General features: G+C 30.7%; 1 protein-coding gene across 5 annotated transcripts in view; it reads right to left on the minus strand.

Annotated features, from left to right (window-relative positions):
* LOC118200014 (neuroligin-4, Y-linked-like) overlaps nucleotides 1–12,424 on the minus strand; it is a 986,473-nt gene that overhangs the window by 237,318 nt on the left and 736,731 nt on the right. For all 5 annotated transcript variants that reach the window (XR_015039134.1, XM_085809618.1, XM_085809619.1 and 2 more), the window contains exon 5: nucleotides 4,556–4,665. Coding sequence is in view for 4 of the 5 variants with exons in the window: in XM_085809618.1 (XP_085665744.1) it covers nucleotides 4,556–4,665 (110 nt within the window). In the remaining variant the exon portion in view is untranslated. The remainder of the gene's footprint in view (nucleotides 1–4,555; nucleotides 4,666–12,424) is intronic.

A 12,424-nucleotide genomic window follows, 5' to 3' on the forward strand; every position in this document is an offset into this window, starting at 1 on the left:
TAAGGAAAAGTATTATATATAAACGTAAGGTGCTAAGGAAAGTTATTTTAAATTATCGTAAATATAAATAAATAAACGCAAAGAAAGTGAGTTTTGAAAAATCCTCGAGCATTCAAATATTACTTATGCTACTAAATCTGCTGCTCAAAGCTAAATGAATTTAAAAAGAAATTGTTTATATTTAAAAATTATTTTAACGACATAACGTATGTGTGTCACACCTGAAACTGGTATGAGTACCTCAGTCCAAATACTTCCTTAACTTACTATTTAAGCTAAAACAGCATTATTTTCAAATAGATTAAGCTGCAGTTAGCAGTTATTTACTAACATTTTGAGCTCAAGGTACACTGAATAAGACGCTAAATATTACTGAATCCTAGCATCACTTCTTTGAAAAAATATTTTACTTAAAAATTATTAATAAAATTGCGTTTAAAAGTAACTAGTTAAAATTTTATCCATCATATTAATTTTTATTATAATGCTTAACCTAAGGATTGAAACATATAAATAGTATGAACGCATATTCTAGAAATAGCAATAATGTCAAGAAATATGCCTTCCCACTTCCTTATAGGCATAGACCACAGGCAAACATAGCAGAAAGAGTTAATAAAAATATTGTAAAAATAATTCGAAGTTATGTTAGCACACATCACAAGCGCTGGGATGGCTACATAATTCAGTTAGCTTATGCTTTAAGAACGGCAAATCACGATACTACGGGAAAAACTCCAGCAGAATTATTTTTAGGACGGAAGTTAATTACGCCATTAGATAAATTATTCTTTGTGCAAAAAAGAGAGCAAGAATTTAAACAAAAAGATGTGCAAAAACTCATTGACCAGGCGGTTAAAAGCTCGGATACGGCAAGAAATAGACAAAAATTATACTATGATAGAAAACGCTGTGAAACAGATTTTAAAGTTGGAGATAAAGTGTTGAAGCGGAAATTTTCTTTATCAAGTGCCCCAGACAATTTTACTGCAAAGTTATCTTCAAAATTTGAAGGCCCCTATGTAATTCAGAAAATCAAGGGAGTCGTATTGTACCTTAATAACGAGAGAAGGGAAATCTGTAAAGCAAGTCCCGACCAGGTGAAAAAATATTATAATCAAAATGATTTTGAAATCCTTAAAAGTTTCTTGCAGGACTCAAGCGTAAAAGAAGTAGAAGGTGCAGAAGTAACGTCACCCGCTCCACCACCCAAGAAGCAGAGAACTGAAGAGAAACCTAGCCCTGCTACAAGTCATGCGACGGTACCGAAAAGAAGAAATGAAAACGTTCAGACTCCAGCATTTAAGAAATACAAGAAAGCAACGCCGCCGCGTAAAGAAGCTTTGGTAAAGAGGAAAAGACCACTTACAACGTATCGCAGTAGAAATTCTGCATCGATGAAAACGCTTCCAGGGCCAGAGTGTCAGGTGCAAACAAGGCCGCCGTTCCCGAGAACGAAAAGACAGCAGGAGGAACGAAAAGTCCACCACTAACAGGAGAAATTCAAGCATGATTCCAGACCGAAAGACGCCAAGCCCAGCCGTCCAGGGGCAAAACGGAAAAGACAGCAACCCGACGACTACCACTCCAAGAGGCCAGCATACAGAGGGCGAAAAAGAAAAAACAACATGGATGAAACTCGAAGGACACAAAGGAGACGACTGACGTCGATGAATTCCATATCGTGGAAGCACTTCTGCCAGAAGAGGATGTCGGAGTTCCAATCATCGAAAACTCAAAGATAAGTTAAAATCTTCTATAATTTTTTTTTCTTTTGTTCAGAAATATTATGCGTAAATACGAAGTTCTATGTTTTGACGGAAGTCAATTTGTCTCGGTTGAGACTTAGTTTTATTTTACTTTATTTAGCTAAGGCAAAAGTATTATTTTCTTTAAGTATAAAATCTAAGAACAAGCAGTTTCTGTTGGTCGAAAGACTAATTCTGTTATGTTAAAGCCAAAATTTGGCCGAAGATAAAAATAACTTCGTATTCTTGTATTAATAAGAACTTTAGTTTCAGTGCCGCCAGCTTGGCGAAGAATGCGTAAAGTAAAAATTTATTTTTCTCTTATTCATTTTGTGGTAAATTGTAAAAATCATATGGATTAGAATTTTGTAAATATACGTAAATACTTGAAAGTTATGTAAAAGTAGAATTTAGTCTAGAAGCATAAAATTTTAGATGCTAAAAGTAAATGCTCAAAAGAAATGAATTCAAATTTAAGTATTAAACTGTAGATAAAATCATGCTTTAGAGCGAAAGCCTGCATGTCTAAAGATGAATGAGGGGGAATTTAGAATGAATGTGTTTTGTAGGGTTCTCCACCTACACTTGAATTTTAAGAATGTTAAAATAGCTCATCGAGTTTTAGAATGTCGAGAAAGGTGTGTCTATTTGGTGGTTGAATTTTAACAAATCATTGTGGTTAGGGGAACTGTTGCAATACTAAAACACGAATCTTCCCGTTTGACACCACACATGGTGGAGAGCCAGTGTAAAGTTAAATTCATGTTTGAATACTTGAATGAATGTGAATTAAGCAGTAACTAAGGAAAATAAATCTATCAAAAACAAAAACTTATTCAGTGTCAAGAAAGTGTAAATTATAATGTATTTAGAAAGATACTGATACTTATTCCTTCCAGATGCTGGAAGGAAGAGAACAGATTGATTGCTGAAGTCCAGGAAAGGTTGATGTAAGAAGAGAGGGTTAAATAAGTATCTACAGAAATTTATTCTAACTTTTGTGAGAAAACAGTTTTTTTATGTAAACGAGGCTCTTAAATTTTAGTTCAGAATTGTGGAAACTTTTCAACAGGTCGTTTCTAGGACCTGCTTCCAAGTTTACCAAATTCTCGCAGCGGCAAATGTAGGGTTTATATTTATTTTAACTAACATTTATTTTAAGTTTAAACTATCTATAAGTGACGGCTTCAGTGACTACACTGTCCGCTCAACATATTTGCTTCGTAATTAGCATAATCTTCATAATTATCATAATAAACTGCAAATAAAACCATTTCAGAGCTACTTACACTAAATCTTTTTGCATTTTTTAATTTTAAATATTTTGTTTTTAAAATAAATATTGTAACGCTTCAGTCTATCATGTCTGGGAGTTGCTGCAGAAAACACATATTTTTTTCCTCATGTACAATTTAATAGCTTATTTGTTGAACATTGGAAATTTCTGATGTTTCTGCTTTTTATAAATTTGTTTTCTCGAATCGGTTTCGGTAATCTGTAGAATATATCATTATATACGGCCCTGTTTACAAAATTCTTTACTCGAATTTTATTTTCGCGATCATCAATTGTAGACATATACTTCCAATTAAAAACTGCTTCAAATGAAGGAAATATTCATATTTTGGTAATTTAAAATTAAAAAAAAGGAAAGCTACGAAATCTAACATTTTATACGGTCTCCCTGTCATTATGTCGTTATACTGACTTCTAAAAATTTTAATGTTCATTATGAAAAGAGCAATATCAAAACTGTGGCTCCGGTGCGACAAAAACTGACCGAAATATTTATTTTTAAAGTTGAACATCATGTTGTGTACACAAATTCAAGAGCGAAATGTTTGCATTTGTATTTAATTAAAAATAAAATATTAGTTAGGAAAAATATCTGATTATGACATATTGAATAACTAGCATAACTGTGCATATTACCTTGACAAGTATTTATCAGAATATTTTTTTCAGACAACAAATCTTATTAAAAATACCTTACAGTATTCTTGTTCTAGATGTTACTGGCAGGTTTCAGTACTGTCATACTGCCAGCTTATAATCTTATTCGGATAATCTAAAAATTAAAAATATTTATAGTTTAATGAATTTTTTGTATGAATTTCAGATTAGGATTTCAAAGTGACTAAACTGCATAAGTATATTAATATGTATATCTAATGTTTCAAAACTTATAAATTACTTGTGTGAAAATTCGTTTGGCATACCATTTCAACAAAATAAATAAATTAAAGAATATTTCACACAAGTAAATCATAAAAGATTACCTGTGAATGAAACTTAAATGAAAAAGTCAATCATCTCGAAGTATTCCAAATTATTTATTAACGGCCACATAAAGACAGGTTGAAAAGGACGTCAAAAATCTCAAACTTTGCAGTGAAATCTATTGGTCAATTTTTGTCTGACTGCAATGAATGAGTAACATTTTCTTAGTTTTTTACTTTTTGTAATGATTATAACATTTCCTTAAATAGGGACCGTGAAAATGTACAGATGATTAGATTTCGTATTTTATACAAAATTAAAAGTTTAAAAATACAAAAAGAATCTTTGCATAATTGATAAAGCATTTTTGTGGTTGGAAGTAAATATCTACGAACCAATGATTGAAAAAATAAAAGCCGGGTAAGAACTTCTGTGGAGACGGTGTGTAGATACAGTGGGATACCGATACGGACAGGGTGTAATTTTGTATGTCTCTAATTGCTAAATGGTAATACAATTTAATTTTGTAAATGTACATGTTTGTTATATTATTCGGTTAAAGCATGTAACGTAGAATTTTTACTTACCTAATGAGAGATACTGCTGACCCACACTGTCATACAAAGGCCAAACAAACCTTTCGAATCTTCCTCTAGCTTTCTCAGGATTTTCCAAGTCATGCACAACGTTTGGATCCCTGAAGTTGATGAATACAAATATTTAACTATTAAATATATTTTGCAAATTTTAATTGTTAATCAAAAAAAAAATAATTAAACATATTGTAACACCATCAATTTTTAAGTGTTTTGATTATACACTAAATAAATATTACGAAATGATATACATTAGCAACATATGTACCCCACTGAGGGACAGCTGTCTTAATCAATATTTATCTAAAAAAACTTCTATTTGCATTAGTGGAGTACATACGCTGCTTACTAATAAACATTTCTCACTTTTGATCACATTTTAAGACACACTAAAAACTCAATAATTTAAGATACTAAAACTTATGTTTTTTTCTATATAAAACCGATAAAAATGTATGAAAAAAGATTAAAATATTCATAAAAAATTAAAACCTGTTTTCAAACTTTGTTTTACATAGCATTTTAAGGTACACTTAAAAATATGAAATTACGACTCTGTAAAAGATTTAAGAGATTGAAATTAATACTAAAAAAAGGTTAAAATATTTATAAAAATAATATACACCTGAAGTAAAAAAAAGTAGAAATAAATGCTGAAAAATGTAGGGTTTCCCTTAGTATGAATATGTTATTAAACTTTTTAATTAATTTTTCCTTCTTGTAAATTTACGATTAACGGGTTTATTTCGTGTATATTCGTCTTGTGTATGTTAAAATTCTTCAATACCTTTTTGGGGGGTAATCCTGTTTTCCTATTTAATTCGTAATGTATATTTTAATTTTATAACAGTTATTTTAATAAGTGTGCTTTCCTATCGATTCTTACTTCCTCTTACAACTCCCTACCAGAATGAGTTTTTAAAATCGGGTTGAAAGCAAATTAGTTAAAAGTAGTATTAAAGGAAGGTTCAACTTACTTGAGAGGGAGAGATAGGAATCCTGAGTAGCACGCGCTTACCTTCGGGATAAGTCTCTCTTGAAGCTGTTACGCTCGACCGCATATTACGTGCCTTTTGATATTCGCCGGCTAGTTAAAATTACGGGCCAACTACGTTAGATTTGTGTTAGCTTCAGCTAAGTCGCTGTTAGTTAGTTCTAATTTAGTTCTTATTCCTTATTTCGAGTTAAATTCCGAGTGGAGGCTTTGATGTAAACCCAAGAAAGGGGCCAACAGTTCATCTTACTTTGAGCGAAATAGAAGGGTAGTTAACCCTTTTTGAGTCTATGACTTCTGTTATTTGAACTTAGCGATAAACGCTTAACAGTTCAAAAGGTTCCTGGGCATTTACTTTATCAAAATAAGAGTGAGGAACTCTACAAATTGATTAATTCGACAATATCCGTTTCCTGGATTAGAATATGATTCTTTCAGGAGTTCTTCATCCTTAAAAAAGTAAGCATTTTATTTCCACATTCTACAGAATTTCCATTTTCCATTTTTTTCTCAATTTTTAGTAGAAGTTTCATAATAATCTTTAGTTTCCTATTTCTTTTTACATGAGACGCAATGAATTAACATTTCCTTATCTATTAAGGGCAAATATTCCTCCATACCGAACGCCTTTTTAGCTTCCATAATAGGTTTAATAATAGTTCTGCCTATTATTTCTCCTATATTTGGATTCCAATTTCATCTAAATCATCTAATAATTCTTGATCTACTGTATGTCTTTGTTTTGTAATTGTTGTTTTACTATACGTTATATCATGTTCTTTACAAGCTTTATCAACTATATTTTTATTCCAGGATCTCTTCTTTTTAATTAATATTCTAGTTGCGTAAATGGGCCACACTGTTAATAATCTGGTAAATGCATTTCCGGACGATTTATTTTATCTTGTAACAATCCTACAATATTACAGCCTTGCACTTATTAAACTTTATCCATTAACTTCTTTAAAAAAATAAATATATTTTTACAAACCATTTAATATAGACGAAATTTGCGACTTTAAGAATAATATTTATAACCCTTAAATTACATTTGTTTTGCGTATTTTACAACAGCATCGCATTTTAAATTTTTTACAATATATTTTTCTCTTTTATACATTTCTTCTTCAGAAATTTCTTTTGGTTCTTTCGGTTCTATATCTTCATTTCTGTCCTCTGCTTTTATGATAGGATTAAATCAACGACTTCTAATATTCCGACTGATTAGATTAAAAAAACCAAGCGGAAAAATGCAGTTGCGTATAAACCTGCACCGCTGATAATAATCTTACTTCCTAATAAGGAAATGCTTACATTTTGATATAAATTAAAGCTTTTTTGATAGCGAAAAGAAGCCACAGAACCGTATTATTTATATATGAAATCAAATTACTTCGATATTTCATTTTTGGCTTAAATCTAACGTAAAAATAATATGGTGTTTGTATACAATTCTTATGGAATTGTTCAAGCCCACCCATTTCTCTCATAATCTGTTGAAATTCTTTTCGTAGAAGCTTAAAAATATGAAATAATTGCTGTTATTTCTTATACGTATAGATGTTGAATTTTCGTTACACATATATAAAGGATGCATTTTTTTATTCTGCCCATGATTAAAAAAATCTATAGTATTTTCCTGGTTTTCCTCACTTATACATTTATCAATAATAGTTAAATTTTTAATTGATGAATCTGATTCATCTAGAGTAATAATATCATTTAAATTTGACGTAAGTTTTACATCTTTCTTTTTAAATTTGTCATATAATTTTAATAATTGTTTCTAATTTTCCCCTGAACAGCTTATAATAGTTTCTTTTTTTATATTTTAGAACATAGTATAATTTTCTTGTAATTCATCGTATTTTGAATCACATAATTGTCTTGCGCATATAATGCGCCAAATTATTTCTACCTATCCTGGTGGACCTGTAATTAAGAGACTAAAAGGCCATTTTAATAATAAAAGATGTTGATTTCAAATTCATTAGTTTCAGTGTTTTTTCATTCTAGTGTACTATATGTAAAAATGAATTTACTATAAATGAATTCTATTTCACTATAAGCAAAATTCCGTTTAAATAAAGTAATGAAATAGAAAGGAAAGAAAATTTAGGAAAAAAAGGCATTTAGAAAATGTTATTAAACTGACGAAATTACAAACTGAAATTAAAAAAAAAAAAATATGACGATCAAAAAACAGAAAAATTCAGTATTAAAAATTTGAGGAGTTTCATAAACCTGTTACTAAACAAAAAGGGAAAATGAATATTCAGGTAAAGATGTAGAAAATATTCAATATACTATATAAAACATATAATTTCCTTCGTTACCGTTTGAAGCGTCACCTTTCTGTCTGAATCTTCAAGAAATTAATTCAGTTGGATTAGGCGGATAATTTGGAAAACATAATTCAAGAAAAGATTACGACAGGTCTCAAACTATGAAAAAAATTCATTCATTTGATTTTGATAAAACTTTAGATAAACATCTTTTTTAAAGTCAAAACTTTAAATTACCTAATAAATTAAACGAAGAAAGTTTTGTGACAATAAACGATTTAATTGAAAAGATAATAAAAGATTAGGCTGCAATAGATGCAAGATCCTCAGAATCGGCAAAATCTAAGTTACAAATATAAGATGTAAAATCATATCATAACTCACTTTTAAAATTAAATAAACATACATTAGATCAATTTAAACATTATATGGATGATTTAGGACACATTCTTCCTTACCACTAAAAAAAACTATGAATAGGCTATCAGTTAGATATTTAAAAAAAATATCTGATTAAATATGTGAAGGAAGTAAACCTAAGAAATTATATAAACACATTTTACATTATTAAACACATTAAATAAAAGCGTTGTTATATCTAATGAAGAAATAAAACATTATTATGATATATTTTCGTCCTTAATAAAGGAGCAATTGTATAAAAAGCGAAGTTTATTTGAGTGATGGACAGATTAAGTAAATTAAAATCTGCTTAGAATAAAAAAGAGAAAATAAGATTACAGATTGAAAAAATTAAAACTTCTGATTATGATTTAAATTTAATTGAATCATCATTTAATAAAATCCATAATGGAAAAAGAATTACAATAAATAAAACTCAGATATCTAAGAGCAAAGTTCTCGCTATTAAACCAAATATCAAATCGAAGCAATGTGGGGCGTTATATAAAGATATTTCAAATTAAAAATAAAAGCAGAAATTCTTATTCCAGTTATGATACTTTTAAAGCCAAAATATCGTCAAATACTTAAAACATTAAAACATTGGGTATTCGGATCCAAAAGATTTTCATACCCAAATATTAAAAAATTCTATTTCAGAGGAAATCCAGTATTTATCAAAACTTTAGATAATTTAAACAAAGAACAACCAGAGGTATTTGGAGTCTTTTCTACCTTTTTTGTTACTTATTTTAACGTTATTAGTAATAGTAGCTATAAGCGATAATTGGGATTATGGGTATCATATGGGATTCAAAAAGCCTTAGGAAAAGGTCTAGCAGCTTCGCTATCTAGGCTGCCACCTTAGAAAAACTTTGAAAGTGAGTATATCAATCATATGAATTTCAGGACCAATAACTGAAGAAAATATGAAAAATGAAGAATGATTTAGTGGCGTTTATACGTCAGGTAAATTAACTCAAAAGATTAAATACTTTGAAAATTGAATTATTAATTGAAATGTATCTAAAGGTCCTGGGACTCACTTGGTTTCTTATTATAACGATCCTAAAATATAAAGATGTAGAATATTTTGATCATTTTGGTGAATATAAATTGACTAAAATGAAACTTAAAAAAAAATAAATAAATAAAATAAAAAAAAAAGAGCGGGTTATTTCTGATAATATTTTGAATTTTCTGAATTTATCTAATAAAAATATTTATGTTGCATATGATGATGCTTTTTTACAACATCCTGCTTCTGTAAAATGTGGTTTTTATTGTAGGAAATATACTTTTGAAAGAAATAAATTAATTCACCAAAGAAAGTACTTGAATCTTCAACAGAATTTCCTAGCTAACATAACGAAAATTTAGTTATTAGCCCATACCTTTCACCCCCTTTCCTTAATAAATATAAGTTTTTGAAAGATGTTAAGTATATATATGACTCATATTGTATTTCTAGCTGTGACAACGAAGCTCAGGACATCTTGTCAGACAGCAAAGCTGACGAAGTAAAAATATTTAATAAAAAACAGTTAGATAAAATCAATAATTTATGATATTTCAGAAAATGAATATTACTACGATTTTAATACGAACATGTTTTAAAAACAGAGATGTAATAGTAGAATATTTATCTTTAATTATTTATTTTAATTTAATTATACTTATAGCGTAATAGCATTAAAAGATTTAAAACCAGTTTAATATTCCAATGTTTTAAGAGATTTTTTTAGAAAACCTATTGGAAATATAAACGGGAAAGTAGATTTCATTACACATATTCCTAGATTAAATGATTCATTTCATCCTCCAATGATGTCTACTAAATTTGCTTACGAAACATTATAACGTTGCGCGCCTCTAACTAGCACGCAACCTAGAGGTGACTGTGTAAGCTTGTATAAACCACAGAGTCTTATAAAGGGTTTAAGTCCCTTTTTATTCAACGTACTAAATTACAATTGCGTCCTCTTGACGCTTACAACTGTGCCAACTAGGCAGTCAAATAAAAATAAAAACCTGAAAAGAAAGTAAAGACAATATTCTAACTACGAGGCTCTCTAAAATAACTAACTCACCGCGTTTTACAAATACCGCAGCTAATTCAGCAGACTTGAAGCTCACTGGAACAATTGCAACTACTTCCCGCCAAGCACATAGGCCGCAACGCGGGGTTCTTTAATTCTCGATTTCTACCTCCGCGCTCGCGAAGTAAGAATAACTCTCTCACCGAACTCGTTTCCTTCTATTTAAATCATACTACTCCCGCTGATAATTTGAATGCTTGCGCGTTCTACTCAAATTTACATATTCTGGCATTGGCAGTTCCAGGGGAAAGTAAGGCTTGACAGAAAAGATAGTTTAAACTTAAAATAAATGTTAGTTAAAATAAATATAAACCCTACATTTGCCGCTGCCAGAATTTGGAAAACTTGGAAGCAGGTCCTACAAACGACCTGTTGTAAGTTTATCTAATTCTGAACTAACTGGCGAAAGCCTCGTTCACACAAAAAAAATCTTATGTAACAATTAAAATTCTGTTAGTCGTTACAAAGCTTTCTTCTTACAGCAACTTTTCCTGGACTTCATCAATCAATCTTGGTCTTTCCTTCCAGCATCTGGAAGGAATAAGTATCAGTATCTTTCTACATACATTATAATTTACACTTTCTTGACACAATAAATTTTTGTTTTTAACGTTTCGTTTTTCTTAGTTATTGCTTACTTCACATTCATTCAATTTTTCAAGCATTAATTTAACTTTACCCTGGCTCTCCACCGTGTGTGGTGTCAAACGGGAATATTCGGGTTTTAGTCTTACAACACTTCCCCTAACCACCATGATTTGTTAGAATTCAACAACCAAATAGACACACCTTACTCGACATTCTACAACTCAATGAGCTACTTTAATATTCTTAAAAATTCAAATGTAGGTGGAGAACCCTACGAAACACATTCATTCTAACTTCCCCCTCATTCATCTTTAAACATGCAGGCTTTCGCTCTTAAGCATGACTTTACAGTTTAATACTTAAATTTTGACTTCATTGCTTTTAAGCATTCACTTTTAGCATCTACAATTTTATGCTTCTAGACTAAATTCTACTTTTACATAACATGCAAGTATTTACATACATTTACAAAAGTTTAATACATATGCTTTTTACAATTTACCATAAAATGAATAAGAGAAAATAAATTTTTACTTTACTCATTCTTCGCCAAGCTGGCGGCACTGGAACTTAAATTCTTATTAGTACATACAAGAATACGAAGTTATTTTTATCTCCGGCCAAATTTTGGCTTTAACATAACAGAATTAGTCTTTCGACCAACAGAAAATGCTTGTTTTTAGCTTTTACACTTAAAGAAAATAATACTTTTGCCTTAGCTAAATAAAGTAAAACAAAACTAAGTCTCAACCGAGACATATTGACTTTCGTCAAAACATAGAACTTCGTACTTATGCATAACATTTCGGAACAAAAGAGAAAAAAAATTTATAGAAGGTTTTAACTTATCTTTGAGTTTTCGATGCTTGAAACTCCGTCATCCGTTTTTGACAAAATTGATCCCAAGTTAGAGGTGTCATGGATGTCAATCTTCTCCTTATTGATCTCCTAGTGTCGTCCCCGTTGATCTTTCTTTTGCGTCCTCTACATGCTGGCCTCTTGACGGAGTAATCGTCTGGTTGTTGGCCTTTGCGTTTCTGCCTGGGACGGCTGGTCTTGACGTCCTCCGGTCTGGAGTCCTTGAATTTCTTCTGTTCCTCGTACTTCTGTGCCTCCTGTTGGCGTTTCAGTTTCCGGAACGGCGGCCTTGCTGGCACCTGACTCTGTGGCCGTGTGCGCGTTCTCCTTGATGTGTAATTTCTCCTGCCATCTTTTGTAGGTGGTGTTTTCGTCTTTACCACGGTTTCTTTACCCGGTTCATCTGTATTTTTGTTTTTCTTAAACGCCGGAGTTTGAAACTCATTTTTTCTTTTTGATACCGACGTCCGGGTTGTAGAAGTGCTAGGTCTCTCTTCAGTTCTCCGTTTCTTGGGTGGTGGAATAGTTGTTGCAGTCTCTGGCCCTTCTATTTCGTTTAGACTTGAGTCCTGCAAGAAACTTTTAAGGATTTCAAAATCATTTGGATTATAATATTTTTTCACCTTGTCGGGAC

The sequence above is a fragment of the Stegodyphus dumicola genome, chromosome X2 (assembly GCF_044657685.1).
Source record: "Stegodyphus dumicola isolate Sdum_Otavi_A_Nest chromosome X2, ASM4465768v1".
NCBI lineage: Eukaryota > Metazoa > Arthropoda > Arachnida > Araneae > Eresidae > Stegodyphus > Stegodyphus dumicola.